Here is a 26994-nt window from a genome sequence, read left to right as displayed (position 1 = left end):
TACTGTTGAACCTGCTGGGGGCTGTTGAATCCAAAAGCTCAACAGAGGTGAGACTGCCACAACTCCGTGTTACCGGGTCCAGTAATGAGGGATTCCCAAAAGGCACACATACACATATACATACAATACATATATACACACACATACATATATACATTTGTACATATACAAATATGTGTGCATATACGTAAATATATATGTAATTTAAACATGGCCAGCCACACAGATCAAAACAGCCTTCATGCAAGCACAAACAGCGCCAACAGCTTCATCTTATTTCCCTCTCTGGCTGATCAGGACAAAAGCCCATTAGTGAAAATTATATATATATATATACACATATACACGTATAGCATGTGAATCCCTCCAGTAGCTGGCATGAGACATTCAGTCTCCTCAGTAGCTGGTCCCGGATCCACTGATCTCCCAGCTGTCTCACACACAAACTCACACACATGCAAACAGGTCTCCCTGGCAGCTGATCTAGACTTAGGACCTCACCAGTAGCTGAGCCCCAGCCCCACCAGCACAGTCTTTCCAGTATCTGGCTTGGACCTCCTGGTCCCTTCAGTAGCCAACTCTCAGGCCCCCTACTGAAGAGACCCCCCCCCCCGATCTCTTCAGTATCCAGCCCCGACTGATGGTCACTCCAATACCTGGCTCCTGAGCCTCTTATCCTGCCCACCTGCTAGTGCGGCTTGACATTCGCTAGCAATCACGTACTGACATACACACCCACACACTGTGCATGAACTCCAGTCTCTGCAGGTGCTGATACTTAGTCCTCTGTACGCACACCTGCGCACAGAATAGGCAGCCATTCACCCAGGAAAATAGTTAGGCATGGAGTTTAAGAAGAGGACATGACAGAATGTGGTGATGGGGCATGTTGCACATTCAGGCAAGTGTACTGACCAGCAACCTGTTTACACACACCTCTTATCCCCTTTTCCTCTTCTTTTCCCACTCTTTTTCCTCCCCAAACCACCTTGATCCCTCCCTTCATCCAACTTTGATCCTTCCCCTAAACATCTCATAAATCTTGTATAATCCCAAAACTCCCCTTCATCCCGTAGTGAGTCCCATAGGCAGTAATCCCCCTTCGTCTGAAAGGTGTTTCAAGGAGCCTTTCTGTTAATTCATCAAGACGGGTTTCACCCCTGCACCATGGTGCTGATGGCTCTCCTGTGGTGCCCTGGGAGGAGCTGGATCAGGGTGCTCATTTCTGCAACGAGGTTATTGGAGTTCCCTGCCTAGCATTGTGCCTCTGTGCTCCTTCATGTGTGTGGAGATGAGCCTTTAATCACATAACCTAGCAGAACCCAGTCCATCTCTCATTCTGCGGATCATAAGTAACTTGCCGACATCAGATCTATTGGCACTAGCTGGCATAAAAATAAATAGTCATGGTGGGTTAGTACAACAGAGAGTCTAGACTACTATTTTGCCTTCATCACTGCCCACTGTTATTTACTGATATAAATTTTCAGCAAAATTCTGCTGAAGACAGATGTGAGGGAACCTTTCTTATGAACTATATGTCATCTATAGTTAGAGATCTTAAGCCTGTAATCTGATATGTCTTCCAAATTGTGAACCAGTAGGTTCACAATTAAATCTTATTCTGGACAATCTTGAAATATATATTTAAATATGTGAAGACTTTTCAATCTTTGCAAGTCCTTGGAACTTTTTGTGACTAACAGTTCTGATGAATAATTATGCACTATACAAAAATATTTCTCATTGAGTTTTATTCTGACAGCTTTCACTTCAGTTGAATATCCTATTTTCTTGTACAAGAAAAGAAGTTCCCGGTATGTCTTTCTTCATACCATTCATTATTTTTTACACTTTACTGCAGCCTTTTTATGCATCTATTTTCTATGTACGCAATCTTTTCAACCATTCCTTATGTGCATTTTTCTTACTCTTAATCACTATTGTTGGCTTTCTCTGAACCTTTTCTGGCATACAGTTGGCAAACTTCTGAGCAAACATTCATATCACATAAACCAACATAGCACCCCACATGCAAACCGAGCAGAGAAAACATAAAATAAGAAATGAATTGCTTTGTCTCTAGGAAAAGCACAGTATAGAAATATTTTGAAAGATAAAAAATAATGTTCAGCAATATTTCTGCTTGGTCATAAAATTGATATTGCTAATTGATTTGTTGTACTTGTTGCATGGATAGAAAATTCCAGTTTGAGGGCTGTGAGAAGATACAGAGGTGTGTTTCACATCCCAAGATGTGCAGAGTACAAAAGGTTAATGACAGGAAGGATGTGTGAAATAGGTGGTGTTCTTTTATGTGTTTGAAGCTAAAAAGATAAGAAGAGATTATTACTCACTAGCTTTTACTTGTTCTGATGCTGAATTTCATTTCAGGGAAACAAATTTTGACTTGTTTCTAGGACTTCTAATTTGTCCTCCTTAGCTGCAGAGTATACAGAGTGCTCTAAGCCAATCCCAATTTTCACTTCAATGAGGTAAACATAAATGTTAGTAATAACTTAGAATTTTCAATTAAATTAGCCCTTTTTCTAAAGATATTTTTGTAGTTTGAGAGAGACCTCCTTCATTGTGCTCTGTGGCTTTGCTCTCTGTGATATCCCTGATAACACAGAACACTGATGAGACTCCACATATTGCTCACTGGGATCTCCTAGTTGTGAAATCACAGTCAGGAGCTGGAAAAGTAGGTTCACAATTCTGGCTGCCCAACTTTACTGCAGTCAGAAGAATGATACTTGGAAAAGTGATTCCACTGCATTAAGAAGTTTGAGAGGCCTCACTTTATATACTTCACTTTTTGAAAAGTTTATTTTTCTAAACTTTTCAAATGTAGCATAGAAATCACTTTGACTGTAGCTATATCTAACTCATTTTTAATTGCATGACAGAAATGCCTAACTTCCTCCTTACTTTAGGCTGCCTTACCCTATTTAAAGAAAACACTTGGGTGTATGGGAAAAAATATTTACTCTAAAATTAAAAACATATTTCCGCATGGGTGTTCCAGGGTTATTGTGGGCTGCCAGTTTTAGAAATATTTTGGCTGAAAATTACGCTGTGGCCTTTATGAGGTTTTGAAATTATTAAAATGTTTTAGCATTTTTCAGTATTTTAGTATTCCTTTTTCTGTAAAATTTTTCATTTTAGTTTATAGTATTAATATAGTTTCCTATAAAGTTTCCATTTAAAATAAAGATTTAGAGTGTGAAAAATTTACTACTACAAGCTTTTTTTATAGGAGATTCCCATACCAGTGAAATGTTTTAAATGCACATAAATATAAACAACAGCTAGAAATTAAGGCAAATAGACTGATGAAATCATAGTCACATGAAAACAATTTGTTTTACCCTCAGCTTCAGTGAGGTCAAGAATTCACTCCATTTTGAGTTTATATTCTTTTGTGTTACAACCCTGAAACATCCCTACTAAGCAAAGCAGCTAAGAATTACATTTAAGTATGAGAAATAGAAGTGAGTTGCAGAATATTGGTTCAATGTTTTGTAAACTTTATTAAGTGAAGAGTAAAAATGAACTTAAGCCCTTGCTTAAATGGTTTGCTGACTTTGGCTTTGTTTGAAATGAGCAGTATGAGGTGTAACTGGAACAGCTTTGATAGGCGCAGAAGAGAAATAATGGATGAGAGTGGTCTATCCAGTGTGCTTATTAAATGACAACGACTTGGCTCAGCTCTCTTTTCTTCCTCATGCTAGTCAGTTCCTCAGCTGAGCAAGCAGCTTCTGGGAATTTTCTGCTGAAAAGCCTGATTCTAGGATGATTCCACATCTCCTCTTCCAGCTCCCTCTTCAGTCTCTCCTGTCATCTTCTGGTTATTTAGTTCTTATCTTTGTTCTTCTGTCCTTCTAACCTCACTCCTTGCAAAGCAGTTATGACAGCTGAGGTTCTTTATTCATGAGACTTAATGTCTTGTTTTGGAGGCTACAGGGCATAGTGATAATTTACATTTATAAGCAAAAGCAATGATCTGGTTTACATTGTCTACCCTCTTTCATCTTAAGTCTAAGTAATTAGTTTTGCTCATCAATTTGATGCCCTTTTGCCCTCTCAGCTGTGTCCACAATGATCTGTCAAGACATCTTGCAAAAGGAAGCACAAGAATGGATGGAGAATAAGGTAGGTCACTTCTCAATAGGAATAAATTTTAGATGGATACCATGGCTGATTGAAGAATAGTAAGTTGAAGTTGCTGGAAAAGAAAAGGAGTTCCCTGTATAAGGAGGAGTAAGTACTGACTATACTTTTTATATTACATGCAGGACTGGTAGTACTATATGTCAATACCAGGCTTTCTTTATACTGGCTTATAAACTTTGCCAGACTCCAACCACTTAACAGAAATTCTATGTGACTATTTCACACTTAATTTTTAGGAGCACTTTCAAAGTGGTTCAGGATTTGGGGCTGAGAGTTTTTTATTCTTTTTTTTTCTTCTTGTTTCTTTTTGTTTGGGGGGGGGGGTTTGCAGTAAGATTTCATCCCTTTTGAAAAGCTTTGCTTTCCCATGATTTGAAGAAAAGTCTTGAATTTCAGTCATGGTGGGAATAGTCCTTGTCAAAGCAAGCGAAGAATAAGTGTCGTCTTCTGTCTAAATCTGGATGGAGATCAAACCAGATAAATCTTTAAAAAACTGCACTTTTTTTGTAACAACTTATTTTCCCCAAGAATCTTCTTAAACTGGACATACTCTAACTCAGATTTGAGTCTCTTTTATCCCTGAAACTGCACTGAATTGCTGCAAACCCTGTCCACTGAGATTCAAACACCGAAACTGAAAACGGGGAACTGAAGTCTTGCTTGTGACTCCAATGAGGTACAAACAATGTAAAATAGAAGCTGTATGATGTTAGTGACTAAAACTTTGTGTCATCTTAGGTATCTCAAGTTGGGCACCCAAAACTTAGCAAAAACTTCTGACTTTAATTTCTTTGCACATACAGAATGGTGATTAAATAATACCTTCACATCTCATATAGTTGTGGTAAACATTTATGAAGTATAACAGATTTTATAGTGACAAGTAACATGCAAAAAATTCAGGAGGAAATTCACTATTCTGTTTTCAGTGTGGGATATGATTAGCGTACATACAAAAACAACATGGGGACTGAGAAACACCACTGACCACACAATGAACAATAAGGGAAAAGCAAAATACTGTTCATTAGCTAAATGCCACTCATTCTGTGTACTGCAAGAAGTGGGGTCCTGTGGAGAATGTGTTTGCTTTTATTATCACAATACGCATACCCCGAGGACTGAAGTAACAGAGACACTGGAGTTCTTGCCTGTGCTTTGAACAAGAAATATGTGTGATGATTCAGATACTACTGATGGCAAGCAAGTATTTTTTTTTCCAGCTGTTAACCTCTGTACTGGTGATCTATAATTCATGGGTCCCATTGAGGTTTTCTGGGATAGATAAAATATCAGAGCATTGCATTCAAATTGACTATAGGAGTGTAGAGTATTTTGGTCTGCCTTCTGCTGGCTATAGACAGCGAATTTGCGTGTTCAGAAAGGCTTCACTTTAAATCAACACTCCTGTACAATAATATTGCCCCAATGAGAGACTTTAATAATACAAGCAACCAACATGATTAAATAAATAAAAACCACAGCAGGACTGAGAAACCACAACAACCCAGCAGGCCTATGCAGGACCAGCAGTTACAGTGTGGAGAGGAGGATCGAGGTGAAGACTGTCTTGTAAATTCAGCATTTACTAGCTTAAGGAAATCATTTAGTGCAAGTAAGCTTGCAAAATGACAATGAGAGAGGTGGTAATATGGAGTTTCCAGGCCAAAATAATCAGGAACTCTTAGCATTTTTAAAATAATTTTTCAGTGTGCCTGTCTTGCTCTTGTTGTAATAAGCTAAGTCCTGACCAAAGAGCTTGTTAGTAGATTTTGAAAGACTGGTTCTGGGGAAGTCAGCAGTTACGGAAATGGTTAAAAAGTGATACTAGGGGAGTAAATACTTTGGAGTACTTAAATTTTTATTCATACATAGTAGAAAAATAAAAAGTCCTCTATTTCATACAACTTTCTTCCTGTTTCAAATGTAGGTGTGAAGTTCTTTTCATTCCTAATCACTTTGTTAACAGAGAGCTAAACATTTCTCTGATGTGGCAAAGGAGTATTTTGCACTGATGCCATGGGCAAAGTGAATCTATGTTCAAACAAACAGTATAGGTAAGCTGTATTTTCATTCCTTTCATTTGATTGTAAGATCTTTATATGCCTATGAAGAGAAACCTGAAGTATTTCCATCTAACTTGTTAAACTCCTATTTTGTACTTTACATGAAGTTGTGTTCATATTTGTTAGAAAGGCAACCACACAGTATTTATGATTATGTAGATGTTAGTAGAAGAGCCAAATGAGGAGCTTCTTACTCATTACTGAATTGATATTCTGATTTAGTATCAGGCCCACTGTGCTGGCCAAAGTGATATATTTCAGATGAGACACACAGTTTTACATAACTGAATTCTGGTCAATAGTACCCATGTTATCAGGATACTGGGGTAGTTCCAGTTTTGAGTTAAATTTTTCCATGATCTCTAATCCTAAATGAGAGGAATCAGACATGTCCACAGTTTTAGAAAGAAGATAGTATCTCTGTAGATTTCAAAAAAATTATTCCTATGTTTAGAACTATACAAATGTCTTAGTCTTTGAAGCGCTGAGGTAAGTCTGTTTAAATCCATTGTTCCTACCTTAAAAATATATTTTTAAAAAGTTGCAATTTCAATTGGATGAAATAATCTTCATTCTCCTATCCAAAATTGCAAAAAACTACTTGTATTCAATTGTATTTTCCGAAACATAACTATTTGTTCTTTGGTCATACTTGCAGAATATCCTCAGATGCAAGCTAGCATACAGAGATAGAGTGATATTCCTCTTCAGCCCAGGAGCATAAGAATTTTTTCAAGTGACCTTTACCAACATATCCTAGGATCCTGGCTGCTTTTCTTCATCACAGTGAATTGTGGTCCCATAATCATTGTAGTTCTTTTTCATATAACCTAAATGTGTAGCTAAATATCCAGTTCCACACCTGGGTTTACCTTTTGTCTATGATCAAGGTCCTAGAAGCATAGACAAAGTGTTTTTTTCTGTTTTCAAGTACATCTAGTATACACTCAGTTTCACCTTGTTGTCAGTGGAGCCCACTTCTTCCTTTTTTCTTCATTGGTATTGACATAAACATTGTGTTTTTATTTATAAATTACAATACACATTAAAGTCTGACACCTCTGCTTTCATTTAATGTGTTTTCTCATGTGCTTATACATAAATTTAGATCTGAAACCATTGTCCCTAACCATTTTTACTTCCTTGGAATACAGGTTCAAAATTATGCTGTTCACTAAAAGCAATTTCAAGCCTTCCTCTTTCTAAGGCATCTGAGTTCTCAGAGCAGCTGGCTTCATAAATTAGTTTCCCTAATTTATCAAAGTTAGCCATTTTATAATCAATGACCTCACACATGTTTTTGCTTATCTTCATTTATGTTAAACAGAATCAATAATGCAATCCACTGTTATTTTCTGTGGCCAGTTCTTCTAGAAATTCTTCATAAAATACCAAACAAATTTAAACCAGTTGAACCGCCTCTTGCTGGTTCAGTAATTGCTTGATGATGAAATTTATTGTATTCAGGAATATCCGGTTTCTCCCAATGCTAGCAGCAATCTATAACAGAATCACACAATTCTTAGTAATAGTAATCATTCTAGCAACACTGAAGGTCTTTATCCATATCTGACTTCAACCCTAGGGGACTATAACAAGCTCCCACATAGTAAAATGTCCTTCTTTTCTTACTTTTCCCAGGTCATATCCAAAGTTTCTGCTTACAGATGCCTCAGGTAGCTGGAGACTGGAGCTGTGTGATTAATTCATTTTTGAGTGAGAGGACTGTTCATCTGAAAAAAATTCCCTCTTTCTTTTCACTTTCATGCTACCATTTTGTCTTAGAATTAGTTTCAGGATTCTCACTATAGCTGTGCAAAGGTGCTAAGACACACATATACAGAATAAATATTTTTCAATATATATTTTTCTAAATGGCTGCAGTGAAACTTTTACCCTGTACCCTTAATATATGCTGCTCGCAGTGGAGCTTTGGGCAGTGAAAAATTCTGTAATTCAGAAATTTGAATTAAATTTAATTTCTATCCTTTCCACATGCTCCTGGGAAATGAAAGTATATATTTATGCCTTTCTTCTGGCTGTAGTCTTCATCATCTAACATCTTTACTTCATCCAGCAGGTGTAACTGAGCAGGAAAGGTGAAAAAAGGCCTCGATCCTTCCTCGTACTCATGCCATTTGCTCAAGAGGGCTGATTGCTGGCCTGGCAGCTCCTCTTTGTGAGCATCTGACTGTGCTTTGCAGCCACATTTGAGTCTGCTTCATTCTGCCTGAAAATGAGCTGTTCGATAATGCAGACTGCGAGTGTTAAAGGGCATGCATCCTTAACACTGCCTGATTTAAAATAAATATTTGGGGGTCATCCACTTGCTCTGCTTAGAGAATCTTTTCTTTTCTACTAGATTTATCCTTGTGGAACTGCTTCTACAGTAAAGCCTTCCCTGTCTCTTGTGCTTTATGTTTTCAGAGAGTAGAGCAAAGTGCCAGGTACACAAAAAGAATGGGAGGGTGAGAAGCAAAAATATTTTGGTGGAAACTCTGAGTCACCAACATGGTGAGGAGAGATATATTTCATGTTCACATTAAAGCATTGTTCTTCAAAGGTTGTGGCTAATGAGTCAAAAATTGTTCATGATCGGAATATACCCAGCTGAAAATACCTACCAGTTTTAATAGCTAAATAATATTTCTCTAGAAAATGCCTTTCTAAGTTATCTATTGAGAAAAGCCACTTCCTTTCAGGAAATAAAAAAAAATGCTCTCACATGTTTATTTTTAAGCTATAAGCAGAACATAAAGATTCTCCAGTGTCCTCTCTAGGACTGATGCTGTTTCAAACCTAATCTGACACAACTGAAATACATTTACCTCATCCTATGTAATGATAAGAAAAAGGAAGTAAAACAATAAAAATAAATAAAATATTAAAATATAAAACAATAAAAATAGTGAGTGCCAGAAAGCTTTTGTATGCTTAGACAAAAGCAGGTTATAACAATTTTTTGCTTCCATGCCAGAAAAGTTTGAGAGATTTTAGCATTCCAAGTATCCTTAACAAGTCTGACTTTTTATAAGCAGTTTCTCCTTTCTTGCTCCAAAAATACCTCCCAAAATCCCAACCTTTTCCTCTGCTCCCTCCCCCACCCTGCAAAAAAGCAAAATCCCAAAGAAATATAGAGGTATCCTGTGCATGTCAGGTAACGGCAAGACCAATGGATACAGCTGTTTCAGCAGATATGTGCACTGGAAGATTTCAGGGCAGAGATTTTTCTGGTGGAATAGCGTCTTTCTTCAGAGACAGGACAGAAGGCAGTTCAGCACTGCCTTCCTTGGTACTGTCAACAGATGGAGTTAACAGTTACTGGACTCCAGTTTCCCTTATAGAAAGGCAAAGAGAAGTAATACAATGACTGTCCATGCTTGTGCAAAATGTTTCCCACTGTTCTTTTGCTTTCAAAGCCATCTTAATTTAAAAATGAAGGAAAATTTGGCCATCATCAATTAATCCATTCACTATGGACCCTGGAAGGGAAGGAAAAACTATACGAAATCTAAAATACTGTTGTTTTCTAGGTGTTCAGTGACATTAACAACCACCTGGTGAACTGGGAGAAATCTCTCCAATTATGATGGGGCAGGTATGACTCTACAACGCTTTCAAGAGAAGCTGAAAAAGACTTGGCAAGCTCATTATATAAGGATTTAAAAAATCAGTAGTAGTTTATACTTTCATGCCGGGAACAATGTTCTAGCTCTGCTTTAATTGACAATGAAAGTAAGTTGAGAGTTGCATTGCTGGAATAGGTAATAGCTAATCTCGTGAAGTGAAGCTATTTTATTCTCAGATTCAGACACACCAAAGGAAGCCTGACAAAATGGAGGTTGTGAGAGAGGATACGTTCTCTGTTTATAACTATATCAGGGTAGCAATCCCCAGGGGAGGAAAGCAACAATTTCACTTAAATACCAGACATTAACACAAAAACAAATGAGTATAAAGTAGTATGACTACACTTACTGTGAAAATTAGAAAGCTTCTGTTAGCAAATAGCCAAAATGAAGCCAAACCCGAATTGTTTGAAGATGGCATTTTCTTGGTTACTTGTGATGGTAGGGCACTAGATCCGCCAGCCTAGGAGGATATTGAACATACTACAGCCATCAGATTTTCTACATTCGATAGCACCTGAGTGGTCACTGGTAAGCATTAAAGACTTTGCTAGGACAAATTATATTTTACAGGTGGGTGAAGAAACACCATAATAAATGCTGACTATAAAGCACTTAAATCTGGGTTTCATGTAAATATTGAAAGGAATTGTTTTATCTTTTGCATAAGAACTTGGGAAAAAGATTTACAATTTGTTAGACCACTTTATCTTCTCATGTTTTTTTCTGCTGAAGCACTTCCTGCATTCTCCCTTAAACCTTCAGTATCACAATTGTTTATTCTTTGGACATTCATATTCTTAATGTAGTATAGGTAGATTTCTCAAATAATATAAAGTATCACATGACTTTTGCTGGCTGGGCAACCTTTCATAGAGCTCCTTAATTGACTAGGAACATAAACAAAAATTAGTCTTTGGTTGAATGGGACCCAACACTTTTAACTGGTAATTCCTTAGCTATCTTGAAATAATACCAACTTGTTATGTGAAATCCAAGCATAAGTGAAGCAAATGACAAAAGCAGAATGGTCACCTCCCATATGCAATATATACCTCATCAGAATGTTTGCCTTTTTGTAATGGAATGTCCATAGTTTATCACAAATTTAAGATGATCCATTTTCATCCCCATATCCTTCTCTGGAGTGCTGCTGCCTAGCTAGTTATTTTGTATTTATGCATTTGAATTTCTTTCTTGAGTGCAATATTATGTTTGTGTCTTGATTGAATTACGTTTTACTGACTTCATGTATTTTCTCTAGTTTATTGAGAAAATTTAGAATTGTAGTCCTGCCTTTCAAACTGCTAACATCCCGTTCCATTCTGGTATCATCCTTTAATAGTTGCACTTAATTTTCAGTCACTAATGGAATCATTCAATAGCATGTTAGCCTTAACAGCTTTTTAAAAGAGTCTTCTTTCTATATACTCCCAGATTGACCATCAACCATTCTCTGAATATAGAGTTTGGAGTTTTGTTTTGTTTTTTTAAACTCTGTTAAGTGTCCACATTCCAGCAATTAAATCTTGATTATAATGTAGTTTGCCTAGAAGAATGTTATGTGCATGGCAGAAAATGACTTGCTAATGTCAGCATCTATCATACTTTCCCCTTACCCATGAGGCTAGTTACCTTGTCAAAGAAGGAAACGAGACTAGTTTATACTGTTTATTCTTGATATACCTCTATTGGCCATTTTCTATCACCTTATTAACCTTCAGTTATTTACAAATTGATTAGTCATTTGTTTCAGTATCTTTAGGGCATTCTGTGTTTATAAGGCTATCCTGATGCACTCACATATCCCTACAGCACATAGCTGTGTATGCCCGGTGTTACCAACCTCAACTGTGAGCAGCAGCTGTTACTATTTTGACGTTCTGCTTCCTGTTCTGGAGATATTACCTCTTACTATTGACTTTGATGTTGTTATTCTAATAGTTCTGATCTTATTGCCTTTTCGAGATATCCCTTCAGATTATCTTCTGAAAGGCAGAACACTGAAATATGGAAAACAGAATAAGTACAGTGAACTATGGAAAACAGAAAACTCCTTTTAGCCGCTGTCAATATTAACTATCGCTTTTCTGAAGTGGCTGCAACAACATTTCTACCCTTCCACTGATGATTGTTTGTAATTGCTTTCTTTTAACATGTCTGGTCATTATATATTTCCTCCAGCTTTTTCCTCTTCAGGACTATTTTTCTTCATCACTTTGGAAGGGTCTTAGGATCTAGGGAGGCCACTCCGCAGGCGACTGAGGCATGCCAGGGGGTACTCCGCAGGCAAGGTTTGTACCCAGAAGTGATATTAGAGCATGTCTGACAGAAGGCCTAGTCTTCAGACTAAGATTTCAGGACTTTGGGAGTTCTCATGTTAAAGCGTTAGGATCACAAAGAGAGAGTTTCAATATGCTGGCAGGCATGACACTCAGGAAAATCAGTCTGAATAAATGAAAGGTATGCTTCAAAGGTGGGTATGTTAAAAATCAATAAACCTCCCAAATAGAAATAAAAATCGATCTTACTTGTACTAAGTATACTTCACTTTAAAAATGAATTATATTAAATTAAGACCAGTTTAAATTTTGAATCAGCTGCACATAGAGTAGTTTACCAATGCTTGTTTAATACACTTCAAGAATTGACTCAGATTTTCTGAGTATTACTGTATTAAAAAGACTATTATTTCTTTTCCTTGTGTCTTCTACAGCACTAAGTACATTTTTGGTTCTTAAAACAAATAATGAATAATATTGAATGGTTAAAATTTGTATTTTCTGGTTTTCCTCTGCCTGAAGTTGTAAGATAAAGGATTTCAGCTAAGGCATGATAGCAATATATATCGTCCTTTTTTTTTTCCTTTTCTGTTGCTTGCTAGAAAGTTGCAAAATCTTTTCTAAATCCTTTGTAAAGACCTAAAATAATCAAATGGGGGAGAAAAGATCAAAAAGCATTCATATGTAGAACCTGATGTATTCCCCTTACAGTCACTGAATTCTCCATCCTGTACCAATTTAAACCTGGAGTATATCTGTTTCTCTGTAAGTAAAGACCTATGTAAAGATGCATACCACCAGAATTTGAGAACAGTGCAACAATCATATTTACTGGACGATGTCCTAAAAAATGGATCACCCCCCCCCCAAAAAAAAAAAAACAGTTTATACCAGATACATGCATTTTTAGCAAATTTAATTTTGGCTCATGTTCTATAGTGAGAGAAGTCAGGAGTAACTTTGCTGACTTCTACTTCAGCAGATTAACTGTGATCTCAAATTGTGTTTCTGAGAACAGAATTTGTCCTCTTGGAAACAGGCAAAAAGAGATAGCAAGTCTCTTGAGGGAATTGTGCAGCAGGGACCCCAGGGATGAAGAGACTCAGCTGGACCCAGTCATATGGAAGAAACTCTGGACTCCCTTGAGCATCTACAAACTACACCTTGCCGATGGCTTAGTCCTCCCTGCTGGGGGTTGCCATCTATGAAGGACAAATCACTTTCACCTATTACTGGGGTGTCAAGAGTTGTTATAAATCGTATGCAACTGAATTCACGAGCAAGAAAAACTAAAAACTGATAAAATTTGGTTAGGAGCCTGACGGATATAGTATTTTTCTAAGAATGCTGAAGATGTAATGACAACAAACAACACTTCAAGCAAATTTATCAGGAACACTGCGTGTATTTATAATACGATTTTTGAAATGGAAGCAGTTTTTTAAATAAGCACAGCAGTGTTAATGTTGTTACTCGACATAGTTTAATGTATGGAATAACACCCATTTTATTTTATTTCTGAAAATAATTTCTGAAAGATTCTGGCGTGTTTCACACCAAAACTGTAACTGAAGAAAATGGCAAGAAAATCCTCTTTGCTGTCTGTTTAGTCACTGTTGTACAAAATAAAAACACAAAAACCTTAGCGAGATGCCTGAAATATTTACAAGTGCAGCAGATGACGTTTTATCCCCCCCGCGCCCCTCCCCTTTTAGAGCAAAACACGCCAGCACCGCAGCGGCCCCCGACCTGCTCTCCGCTCCCGGGGCATCCCCTCCGCCCGGAGGTCGCGGATGTGCGAGAAACTCCGCGCAGCAACGAAGTGCGGCCGGCCGGCGGGAGGGGAGCGCTGCCCGGGGCCGCCGGCAGCGCCGGGGCGGCGGGGGGGGACGGGCCCGGCCGCCGCCGCCGCCGCCGCGCTCGCCCAAGTTTCATTCATCGGCGGCGCGGCCCCCCCGCCGCGGCCGGGGCGGGCGGCGCCGCAGCCAGTGAGCGCGGCGCGGGGCGCCGCGGGCGGGGCCGGGGAGGCGCGGCCCCGCCGCCCCTATATAGGGCGGCGCGTGGGGGGGCTCCCGGCTCCGGGGGAGCGGGGCGAGGGGCGCCGCGGGGCCGCGCCGGGCGAGGCAGGCGGCGGCGGCGGCAGCGCGGGCGGTGCGCGACTTCCTGCGGGCGCACAGCGCGGGCGGCCGCGGAGCCGCGCGGGGAGCTCTCGCCGCGGTCTGGCTTCGGGCTTTGGCTTGTTGCTGTTCTTCGGGAGCACTTTCCGCGGCGCCGGCGCCGGCAGGTACCTTGCGGCGGGGGAGAGCGCCGGCCTGCGTGCGCCGCTGTCATCCTATTGTTCAAGCGGAGGGACTCGGGGGTGCGAAGGAAGGAGCTTGCGTGGCGTCTCCTGCTCCGGCTCCCCCCGCCCTCTCCCCCGGTTCCCTCCGCGCCGGAGGAAAGCCGCAGCCAGGGAGCCGAAGGGACTGCGGCCGGCTGGGCTGTTTTGCACCGGCACCGACAGCTCAGGTGCACCGTCGGGATCTGGGGAAGGGGCGCAAACCCTCCCCGCAGCATCGTCCCTTGGCGGGCTCCGGCAGAGGAGGAAAGTTGCTCCCTTTTCTGCAGCAAGCCCAGGAGCTGCTGACCTGTCCTCACCTGGAAGAACTGAGCAGTTCCCACCTTTCCCATCAGGTGTCTTTGCCGCAGCAAAGCCACCGTATCCGGGCGACAACGGGGAGCAGAATAACGCCACCCCCGCCCCACCGCGCTTGTTGTCTGGTCTGTCTCGCCGTGCTCCCGGGATCACAGGAGGATCTAAGAGCTGTGAGCTGTCACCGAGGAGAAGGAGGTAGTGGATGAACTCCCTTCCCAGCAGGGCAACGAATCACTTCTCGAGCTGCTTATTATTATCGTGCTCTAGGACCAGCCCTTTCCTGCTAAACTTGGCTTGGGAGCTTACAGCAGGAGGGGGCGCGGGGGGTGGAAAAGCCAAGCCCAACATCATCTTGTGTGTTTGACTTCTTTTTTTTCCTGCCTCCTCCTTCCGTGAGACAGTTTGATGAATGCCTGCGAGAGGGGCATGATTTGCTGAAGCGCCTCCGGCAGGGCGGTGTGTGTGCGGTGTCAGCCTCGCCGCCGCCCCCCGTGGGGCTGTGAGCGGCCCGCGGCGGGGGACGCGCGTGGGAGCGAGTCCTGCGCTGCGCGGGCCGCCGCGCAGGAAGCACGCCGCTGGGGCAGCCGAGGTTCTGCGGCCTCTAGCCGGGGGCGGAGGGAGGCGTCGCGGCTCTGCAAGGGGCGAGGAGGAGGAGGAGGAGGAGGAAGATAAGGAGTCAGCCCAACTCTGCCGTAGCCTGAGCCCGTGGGTTTGCCTCGCATTCGCAGGGAGCGTGTGAAGACGAGACCCAACTCTTGCATCTCCCTGCCACCCGACGGGCTCGCGAGGGAGGGCCCGGGCCGGCCCACCTCCCGGCGAAGTTGCCTTCCAGCAGCGGATTGGTGCCACCCATCTCACTTTGCCGGGGTTGTTTTCTGTTTTTTTTTCTGGCTTAGCTTTGGATAGAGAGGACGCCGCTTTCTTCGCACCCTGAAAGTTGCCCAAGTGCTCGCCGCGGCGAGGAGGAGGGCGGCGCTCCCGCGCCTCCCCGGGGCCGCGGCCGAGGCCGGCGGGCGGGCGGCGGCGGGCGGCGATGATGTGCGCCCGGGAGAAGCTGCCCCTCTCCCTGGGGCTGCTGCTGCTGCTGACGGCGAGCGAGGTGGCGCCGCAGCCGTGCCCCGCGCAGTGCTCCTGCTCGGGGAGCACCGTGGACTGTCACGGGCTGGCGCTGCGCAGCGTCCCGCGGAACATCCCCCGCAACACCGAGAGGCTGTAAGTAACCCCCGCCCCGCCGCCCCGGCTCCCGCTCCGCCGCAGGCCGCCGAGGCGGCGTGCAGGGGCAGCGGCGACCCCCGGAGCCGAGCCGTTGCCCCCGGCTTGGCTCAGGTTTCCGACGCCCTTGGGTGGGTTTCTGCTCCTTTCCCCTGCTATTCTCATTACGCGCTTCACGGTAACGCTAGGAGACATGAAAGAGGTAAAACATTAGTTCCAGCGCTTCGCCTTTCATCCCGGGCGGCCGCGGCGAGGAGCGCAGGGGCGCGGAGCGGGGGCGGCGGCGGCGGAGCGGCCTCCCCCGCTTCCCGGCAAACTTCGCTATTGCGGCTTTCTCCCCCGAGGCGCTGGGCACGAGCCCGCCGCCGCCGCTGGGGGGGCCGCGCCGCTCCGCGGGCTGCGGCGGCGCCCGGCCGCTCCGCGCTGCTCCGCGCCGCGCCGCTCCGCGCGGCAGGGCGGGCGGGGGCGCGCTGCGGCCGCGCTGCGCTGCCCGCGGCTGGAGGCGCCGCGCTGCAGCGCTCTGCCCCGGCGCAGGCCCGCCGGGGGGGCTTAGCCGCTTTCTCACTCCCAGCACCAAGTTGTGCCTTAACCGGAATTCCCCTCGCCACCACCACCCCATATCGGCTTTCTGAGACCCTCCATGCATCCTCCGGCTAGGGTATTTTCTAGTCTTGGGAGCGAGCGGGAGTGTGGTCAGGTATCTTTAATATCAAGCTGGATCTCAGGAGGCTCTAGGGAGAGGAAGGCATGGATACATTATTTCTCACAGCCTTTTTTTTTTAAGCTGTTTAAACGTTTGAGTATGAACACTTCTGTCTCAAGTGATTTCACTCAAACGAAGAGTGTAAGGGACACTGATTTCTGCTGAAACTTTTGTGGTTTCTTTACAGTGGTGTTCCTGTCACATGTGGTGAAAACACCAAAAAATTGACATTTTTTTTCTAACTACATTAGAAATGACCTGTAACTGTTAGGGTAGTTTCCATCTAATACCGTTTCCCAATGGCTTACCTCAAGAATTGCAAAGTCTAGTTTTGTTTGTAGTGATTGCAAATGAGGCAAGCTTATATGTTGACTCAAAATGCATTAAAAAAAAGGGACAAATAGCTCTGGAAAAGAAAGTAGTGCTGAAGTATGAACAGAAATGTTAGGGCCTAAATACAGTTTTCTGCTTCTGAGCACACTTTGAATTCCGCAGTAAGGATAGCTTCATGTGCTGTGAGTGAAGAGTTTAGCTTTCAAACAAGCGTAAGACTGTTGGAGGGTAAACATGATTTTATGAAGACTAATGTTTGCGATAGAAAGTTGAGCCATGTTCTACTTTCGCAGAAATACTAAGAAAGCTGGAAGGTGTTTAAAATGCAGAAAACGGTCTTGATTTCAGTCGCTTGTTTAGTTTTTGTAACTCTTATCGGTACACCTAACAGACACTGTCACAAATATATTGTAACTAGTGGTTTTCCGACTGCAATTATAACCAGCCAACACTGAGACAGGTTTGGGGTTTTCTGTAGTGTTAGACACAAATGTGAGCTACATAACAGCAGGCAAAACAGACTCTGAGGGTCTGTTATTACAAAGTTTTAAACTACTGCTTTCAAGATAAACCTTCCTTTAGTCACTTGAAAATCTGGAACTCACACAGAGTTAGTCTTCAGTATGGATCATGGGGTTCATTTAAGTTCTCATAACTTCCAAAAATGCTGTGCCCATGAAAACAAACAAAACAAAAATAAAATAACCTCTGAATGTTTAATTTTGCTGCTTATAAATTATTCTTCTTAGGGATCTTAATGGAAATAACATCACAAGAATCACCAAGACTGACTTTGCTGGTCTAAGGCACCTTCGAGTTCTGTAAGTTTTCTCTTTTTATCACTGATACCTTTTAGGACTAATATTACAGTCCATGTTATGAAAACTGTTGAAGCAGTTATCTTTCAGCTAATAAGTTGTAAAGGTTATCACCTTCTAATTATCATGCTACTGCATCTGAACTCACTGCCCCTCCCCCACATTATAGAGGTATTAAAGTTAGCAAATGTCATACAAGCCATCTTGTTTATATATTTTTTAATATCCCTTTAAGGCTGCAAAATAGGTTGAGGTTTTAAATTGGCACATAGCTTAAAAATAAGAGTTGTTAAAATTGGTTTAATAACTGTTGCAGTAGCTTCAGTTTAAGGTTAGCAGATTACAGTTCACATTTTACAGTTTCTGGGTAAAAAAGAAACACTTTGACCAGGGAATAATTTGGATTATTTCTGTAAATCGCTTTGTTTTCAGCAGTATGGAGCTTTTCAAATACTGAATTATTAGAGGAAAAAATCTAAGTAATACTGAGTTTAAAATACTGCAGAATTTTCTTAGCTTTTTCAAGGTTATCTTATTTGAGTGAGTAATCAAATAAAAATCCCTTTCCATTTCTCTGTTAATCAGAATATCATATTGTAAGGGTTTTTTTCCTAAACAAAATAAAACTACTACCATGTTTACTGTCTCCCTGCAATATTTCATTGATTCTTTTTTCCACCAACACCACAGTTAGGTATTTTTGTTTCGTTTTTCTCATGTGAGACTGATTTTTGCCTTCATACTGCTCAACTGGAGTCTTATAATTTGCCGAAGGGCAGTGATACTTGTGTGTGTATGCATAAATATTATTTTTAAATCTGTGACTCTTAATTTAACTACGTAAGTGCAATATCTATTCCTGTTTATTTTAAAGAGAATTTCTTCCTCCTTCGGGGCATATAAGCCCATGTAAAGTGTTGGATAACAAGGGTCCAGAATGTTAGATTGGATGTTATTCTAGAGTAAGAGTTGTACTGTTTTAATGAAAATGTGGTTGTCTTTAAATGACTAGTGTTAATGCAACAAGTGATCAGCTATTAAAACTTTTGTATAAAAATTTCTACATTTCAGTCAGCTCATGGAGAACAAGATCAGTACTATCGAACGAGGAGCATTCCAGGATTTAAAAGAACTGGAGAGGATGTAAGTATTTCTATTTCCAAACTGTATGAGAAAATAAGTTGTGTGTTAAGGCAATCAGACCTCTGATTTTTATTTATTTATTTATTTTTTTAATGTGAACATTTATCCTTATTAAGGAACATGAGCAGTAAGAAATTCTCAGACAGTGTATATGGGAGTGGGGGGGGAATCTTTGATAAGCAGTCCAGATTTGAAAAGTAAGCGGCACTTGTCTTGTAGGAAATTGCTTGAATGCGATGCAGTATTTTCCTCTGAATACCCAAGGACTTTTTTGAAAATGAATAAACCTACAAAAGCCTGTCTTATTAGGTAGTGTGGGATGTTAGTCTTGGAGATGTTGGTGTTTCATATAAAAGTTATTCATTAGAAGTAACTGCTAGTTGTAAAGTGTCTTCTTGATATGTGCAGTATGGAAGCAGTAGTTCAATCCTACACCAGTTTTTATACGGAAGTAAAGGACTAAAGCTTTTATGAAGCCTCAGAAAAAAATGCTGACCGTTAACTTTCAAAAAACAAATAGGATTTGGCCACTAAAAAAAGATTGAGTTCTGTGGCTGCAGGGAGAGAATGAAGTGGGAAGGAGAGCATCTTGTCTGGGGAAGTTGAAGTGTAAACACCTGCTTGGCTGCAGTAGGACATATAATTACAAAAGATAATTCCTGAAGCTGTATAGCTTTTTATGCTAGTTACTTAATTTTCAGTGCATGCTTTTAGTTTGCTGCACATGGAATTTTTTTAATGTATTGTACAACTCATACTAAGTATTAAACACAAGATGATGGTAGTTGGATATAGTTTCATTCTGGAGCCAGAAAAGCCTAAGAAACCCCCTGTATTAATGTCTGTTCATGTAAAACTGCAGAGCCATATCTTCATTTTCAGGCATCTTAGTTGTTGCATTTTCGTTATATCAACTTTTCTTTAAACAGACCTCCAAGCTCTTGTTTATTTTCTCATTCACTGAGAGAACTGCCTTACTCCACTGGAAATTGGCATTGGTCTCATCTTTGTGTCTTTACTAATATATTTGTGTTTTGTTTCCACAATTGCTGTATGTTTAAAAAAAAAAAAAAAAATTGGCATTAGTTTCATGTGTAGATAAATATAAAGCTGGCAAAGAAACTTAGTAACCACCAGAGCAATTATGATATTTCTATAATGGTTGAAATATGTACTTGAGAATTACCTCCTTTTTTTTGCACCCTCAAAATGTAATTTTTGAATTAAAAATTGAGTGTCATTATGTAGTAAAACATTTTTGAATAATTTTAAATGAGACTGCTCTCAAAAATGCATAGTCAGAATTTCTTCAAAGGCATATTAAAACAAACTTAATGCAGTGTTTTTTACAAGGTGTTTTAAACTTTGTACAAAGTATAGAGATTTAGTACAACTTCTCCTGCTGAGGGGTACATTAGAGTAATATGTACACATTCCTAATTTTGGTTTATAGGGTCTAACTAGAAAATTAAACAGCAGTGTAGTTCATATTGCAAGAATAAGTATACATGTATGAAACATTAACAGACATCCATGCTTTCATCGTGATGTGATTTGCCACTGAGATACAAAATACTTGCTAAATTTAAAACAATACATAATCAACTTTGTTTCTTGGTTATCCTGAAGCAAGATCCTGTTACCCGATTTATTAACAATATTATTTTAACTTATGGTTAAATGCCTTGAAATTATGAGACTTGTGAAGTAGAATACAGAATTGCAGTATTAGCAAAATTGAAGTTTAGTGGTTAAAATGTGCTTGTCTGAACTAAAAATGAGAAATGCTTTCATCTTGCCCTTATGATTTTGGGGATTTTGGTTAGTGTGGTATTTTGTTGGGGGTTTTTTTAAGCTTTCCTCTCTTGATAAATCTTTAAAATCTTTGGGTGGAAAATAGATATTTTCAATTTTATAAGATACTGGTTCTGATGAAAACTATGGTAAATGAGGCTACTGTTGTGGGTTATTTTTGTCTCTTCAGTAGGCAAACCCAGACATTTGGAAGTTTAATCAGTTTTAAAGACCTACGAAGTTAGATTCTGCTTTGCCTGTAGAATTATTTTGCGTCTGCTCCAGTAATTATCAGAGGTTTTTTTAATTTGCAGAAATTCAGTCAGCATTAGGTGTGTGGGTGATTTGTAATTTGAATATATATGCAGGACGTCTTTAAACCGCCCCAGCTGTTGGCTAAGAGCAAATATTTCATATTTGTGAGGAAAAGCTGAGAAAATTCCTCTTGTTTACAACTGCCAAGTCCATCTGATGAAGGCGCATTGTTTTCTGACAGCCAATTCATCTCCTTGGGATTCTGAAATTCAAAACGATTTCTCAAGAAACTTGTGGATGCTTCCTTCAAGCTTTTTTTTTCTTTTTACACACTAAATAGCAAGCACTTCATATATATGTTTTTTTCTTAAGAAACAAGCTTTAAGTATAGGATGCCACATTTCATAGAGCGAGCCAAGCTACTGTCAAAGAATACCTGATGCAGTCCATTTAGCATGCCAGTGGAAGGTTTAAGAGAGCCTTTACTGCAACTTAAATGAATTGAACTGGTTTATGAAATTGTTTATATGTAATATATTGCTTATATTAGAATATCTTGTGCCAGGGTATACAGACTGAACTTTGCAAATACATTGCTTGTGGTTCAGTTGTCCTTTGAAAGTGAAGAGCAGACTTGCACAACAGTTTCCTTCTGAAAAAAAAGAATATGAGTCTCTGGAGGTTGTAATGTGTTTTTTTGTTTGTTTGCTTTTAACTGGAATTTCAGTTATAAAATCATTTCTGTTTACACCAATCACTCTGACTTTCAAGTAACTGTTCAGTAGTTTTATCTGAATGATGATTTGCAGACCAGATCATGCAAAACGCTGAATATCCTCAGCTGTCTCTAAAGGAAGTGGGAACTGAAGACCTGAACCACTTACAAAATCCAGTCTCTAAGGAAACTCTCAACCTTCTCTTCCTAAGAAAGTTACTTAGGATATGAATTGATTAAAGCTATGTACACTTTTCTTAGGTGGTTAGAAATGTTTTTCCTGTAGTTTAATTAAGCAACAACAAATCTGTAGTATGTTAGATATACCTAGTAGCATGTACACAAAGCTATTTAGACCTAGTGTGCCCCATGGCAGGAATTTGTGTCACACCAGTGTAATTGTAGAAATGTAATGGAAACCAAAACCAAAATAAACACTTGTTACAGTACCGTTTTACTACAGCAGCTCTGCTGAAACTTTAGAGTAAAAATCTTTGGTTAGCGATAAACGATCATACAGCAGAGCCTATTGCGTAAGAATTGGGGGAGGGAACAAGATGGAAACTAGAGATGTAATCAGCTAGGTTTTAGGTTTGTGGAAGTTTTAGTTGCTGGAGAGACCCTAGTGAAGACAAGTGTGACTTTGCTGTAAGCTCTTTAGCTGCATATTTCTCTGAAAAATCTTCAGTGAAATAGATGTGTATACACAGCCATGCATTGCTTAGTTATAATCTCTGGTAGGATTGTATGAAGGCCCAGTGTTGTCTCTGCTCCGGTTGGTACAGCACTGCCTGGGCTCGGAGCTAGTAAGGTTGACGTGAATATAGCTTTCTTCTGAGGCTCAACCTTGAACGGCTGAATCACATGTACTATTGTGATATGTAGGTGCTCTCAGGGTCTGTTGAAACAGCTCTTTGAACTTCAATACATACAGCCTATTTTTCAATAAATGGGACACCTTGTCCCTTTGTGTACGTCCTGAAGCAGTGTCAAAATTCCTGGCTCAATTATATTTTTGTCCGTCTTCCATTTAACATTTTCCAGACTTTTATATTGACCAGTAACTTGTATTATGAGCCCATTTTCATATGAGTATGGTCTTTTTTTGGATGGTGCTACTTAGAGTGTGTGACTGTTTACTGCATGGCAGCTCCCATAAAGAAAGGATCAGGACTTGGCTTGTTAAGGTCTCTGAACCTCTCTTGTACAGACCACAGCCACGTATCCATGGTGAGTTTCTCTGCATTTCGTTGCTGGAAAGTAGGAGGTGTGATGGTCTGAAGTGTGATGTTTTGAATAGTTTGAACACATCTTATGAGAAAACAAGATGAAGATAGTCCTGAAAATCTGTATTTTCTGAAGGCTAATGCTTGGACTGAGGAAAAAAAAGTTGAAGTACAGTCATTTGTTTTTATCCCCATCACCACCTTCCCCTGTGGTCTTGCAGCTACTGCTAGAAATATCCCAGTGTTTTTACAAGCCCTTGTCACCTGGAGGGAAATATAAAATCTGGCTGGAAGACAGCTGCTATAGACATGAACCAATTCTACTATGAACTTCTTAAGTCTAAAACTTCCTTGAAATTCTTCGTACCCCAGAAAAACAATGTAGTTGTGTTTTGAGGGCTAAACATACTCTTTGTTTGATTATATACCAGAGCAGTGAACTTTTCATTTAGGAAAAAAGTCTGTTTGCTGATAGGAACATTGCTCTTAATCATTAGTTTTTTCTAAAAAATATTTCTAACCTAGTAGTTGAGACACCAGATATGCTCATTCTAAAACTATGCTGAACATGCAAAAGACATCTGGGTAGGAAGAGATCGCAGCAGTAGTTTGAAAACTACCCAGATTTTTCTTCCTGTACCTGTAAATAATCCATTGAGGCAACAGTATGCCCCTAAAATGCTAACAGAGTCTGATTCTGCACTTACTTACCATGTGAATAACTTGGTTTGCATGAGTTGCCCCACTGACTTCTCTTGTGAGAAAAGTTACTTGTGTGGACTAAAAATTTCCAGGCTGAACCGTATACTGCTTATACTTGAATTAATAGTATTTATTTCTAAAATGTCCATGTATTATCTTAACAGTTCTAAAGAGCTATCTTTGTAGGTAAACACCACTTCTATGGAAAAGGAGTGTAGAAGTAAAATACTTTTCTCACAGATTTTGTAGCAACTGTAATCTGTGAAAATCGGTATCTGAGCTAAATACTAAAATAAAAAATGAAAAACAAAAAGTCCTGAGTTATATTGAATAAGTAAGCTCTGAAATCCTGAGTTCAAGAAGAGAATGCTTTAAGGGTTGAACTTCAAGTTGTTACTTGAAATAGCTTTTAAACCGAAAGCCATCTATGTTGCATTTCCACATTTCATATAACCTATCACTGAATAATGAGAAATATTTTAATAATACCGTGTTTTGTTACAGTTCATGAATTACTTCTAAATTTTTGCAGCACATTTCTAAAATACCAAACTGAGGAACTTGTTATTTATTGGGGCCTCCATCTCTCCAAATATATGACAGCAAGTTGTTAAAAGTTATTTTATGAAGGGGGTGTTTACTTAGGAATGGAAACATTTGACTCACTAGTACTGAAAATTATAAAAGTTTTGTTCATGCTGTAGATGAACAATTTGAAACTTGTAGATGTGCACAACAAGAGAAGTATGAAGGAAAAATTAGGAAAAAATTTGCTATGTAGTGAACAATATGAAGTACTGTTTGAATATCTTTTCTAGACACAAAACTATATGAAAAGGCTGTGCTTGCAGCTTCTGTAGCAAGGACTTAATTCTAATCTAAGTATACATGAGTCCATCTCACCAAAGATATAAAATAGGATTCAGTAATATAAAGTTTTTTTAGCTCTATTTCCTATGTTATGTGGTTTGGGTTATCTCTTTGGGCTCTCATCTATCCCTGATAAATGTGGTGAATATAGGCTGTGTTAGCAGTTTTTGCCTTTTATAAAAGCAAAACTCAAAATGAGCTGCCACAATCTCTGAAATGTGTGGGGCTTTATAGAGCATCTTGTCTTACAAAAGCATGAACAGCAGGATGAACTAAGAAATAAAGTTTTGCATCTAAGATAAAAACAAATACAGTTTGGCCTTGGCACTTACTGCCCATCAGGACTGGAAAATTAGTGAGGGAGTTAGCATCTGTTACAAAATAGGCAAACTAGTACAGCTCTGGTTTTGTCTAGGCTAGGAAAAGGCCATGGTAACTCTTCTGTGTATGTTCTTTCCCATCAAGAACAATATTTCCCCTTGACACTTCTTCCCATAAACTGATAGACTGCATGGGGGGAAACAAACCATCGTGAACTTTCATAATAATGGTAATGATCCTAGAAAAATATGACTTACTCTGTTACTCATAGGATAAAACATGCTGTCCAGACCTATGTGTGAATATTTTATTATGTATTGATGTGTGGCATGAGGTTGTAGTTTTATTCCAAACCTTTGATTAGCTTTACCCATAGAACTTGAATTCTAAGTAGGAAAACTAGTAACTTTTAAAAGGTTTAGCAGGATTTTCTATGATTTGTAAATAATGTCATCTGTGTCCAGAAGTCAATTCCAAAATAACCAGTTTTGTTCTGAATTGTTGCTTTTTGGGGTTTGAGTCTCTGATAGAACATAGCCTTTTAGTTGCAGAAGAGAAGTTTTAAAAATCTCGGGTATCACTTCCACACAGCTACATAATAAAACTTTGGGAGCTGGGACTTCTAGAAAAAAATGTCAAATATTTCAAATTTGACTGTAACAGCAGTCACAGTTCTTAACTGTGAGGCATGATCTGATTATTTTTTCTAATTTCTAAAGGCTTAGATGTGAAATTTAAAAGCTAGTGTGGAATTTTAGGGCTAGTGGTGAAAAAAAGCTATGCTAACAGTCGAGTCACTGCTACTGTTCAGAAATCATTTGCCTCGCTGTAATAGGTAAAAGAACAATCAGTCTATGGAAGATATTTCATCTTGTTGTGCTTGACTATACAAGTATCCTGAAGGAAATCGGCATCTTTCTGGAGTAAGACATTATCCTATGTAAGTGCAGCAAAATTGTTATCTGAAGGGAAGTTGTACTGAGGTCTTAGAATGAGTTCTTAGACCTTTAGCTAGAAGTTAGTCTCTGACTTTCTTGCTCACTGACTCCTGATCTTATTTTGGTATGTTGCTCTTCTCAGCCACAGTTTCATTACTGAAGCCTGGGATTTAATTTTTTTACTTGGTGTACATTCTGGACATTCTCACTACTGCAGCCAGGAAGATCTGGGCCAGACTGCCTAAGACCTCATGTGCAGATGTATGTGCCTGCATGTTTTTAGGATGTTTAATGTTTTCAGTTCACTCCTTTTTAAAGCATTGACACTTAAGCACCTGTTTAGTTTCAGTGTGAAAATGTGAGCACTGGAAAGGTTAATATTTTCCTGCATGTGTTATAGGTAGCGGAAGAGTAATGAGTTCAGGTTTTTGAACAGCCCTGAAGGGGGTGAACAGTTATTCCTTGTTAATCACGGATGTGAAAAATCCTTCTCTTAGCTAATCCTACCTAGTTTAAGGGCAACACATAGCACATTCCTCATCTTAAAACAGGGAGGAGACCACGAAGCCTGCGGTGCTAATCACTTACCAAGGAATGTGAGACTATCTTACAAGTATTGTACCAGGGCACCTGTATTTGTAGTTTAAAAAATTACTACAGTCATTATCCTGCATTAGCAGACTTTTGTCAAAGCAACTTCAAATAGCTTCTTTAGAAAAAAATTCTGGTAAATCAGAAATAGACAAAGGCTGTCTTTGAAGACAGTATTTAAGGAGAGAAACAGTGTTCTAATAGCACTGTAGGAATAAGCTTATATAGCAACACTTTAATTGCAGGATAATACAAAACGTTTGATAAAACTTAAAGTCCAAGAGCAAAGTTCTCCTTTTGAAAGCCTTGAATACTTTCACTATTATTTCTTCACATTATTTTATTCATCTGAGTCTAGTTTCTCATGGGACTCCTTTTATAGGTCTAGAAGTCAAATTGCAGTGAGAAGTCCTGTTTGCTCTTTGCAGACCTTTTTACAAATTCCAGGGCAGGAAGGCTGTTTATTTTTCCCACATCTGTTTTGTGCTCATCCTTTGTGACATTGTTTGCTGGATGCTCCCCTTTCTTGCTTCCTCTGAAATGGGTAATTTGCACTGTTGCAAAATGTTGAAACCAAATCTGGTT

At 40.0% G+C, this 26994-nt stretch overlaps 1 protein-coding gene and 1 long non-coding RNA gene across 6 annotated transcripts in view; one reads left to right on the top strand and one right to left on the bottom strand.

Moving 5' to 3' along the window:
* Window positions 1-3509: 3509 nt before the first annotated feature.
* Window positions 3510-14034, bottom strand: LOC106498693 (uncharacterized). The gene is made up of 2 exons (XR_001295016.2): window positions 13903-14034; window positions 3510-4633 (listed from the first exon to the last, which is right to left on the bottom strand). It is a non-coding gene; the product is annotated as an uncharacterized lncRNA (long non-coding RNA).
* A 1657-nt stretch (window positions 14035-15691) lies between these two features.
* SLIT2 (slit guidance ligand 2) overlaps window positions 15692-26994 on the top strand; it is a 257918-nt gene continuing 246615 nt past the window's right edge. For all 5 annotated transcript variants that reach the window (XM_067298185.1, XM_067298183.1, XM_067298186.1 and 2 more), the window contains exons 1-3: window positions 15692-16000; window positions 17786-17857; window positions 18926-18997. In XM_067298185.1, the coding sequence (XP_067154286.1) occupies window positions 15822-16000; window positions 17786-17857; window positions 18926-18997 (323 nt within the window). In that variant the 5' untranslated portion in view covers window positions 15692-15821. The remainder of the gene's footprint in view (window positions 16001-17785; window positions 17858-18925; window positions 18998-26994) is intronic.

The sequence above is a fragment of the Apteryx mantelli genome, chromosome 5, assembly GCF_036417845.1.
Source record: "Apteryx mantelli isolate bAptMan1 chromosome 5, bAptMan1.hap1, whole genome shotgun sequence".
Taxonomy (NCBI): Eukaryota; Metazoa; Chordata; class Aves; order Apterygiformes; family Apterygidae; genus Apteryx; species Apteryx mantelli.
Note: the sequence above shows the minus strand (reverse complement) of the source record. Positions and strands in the feature narration are given on the sequence as shown.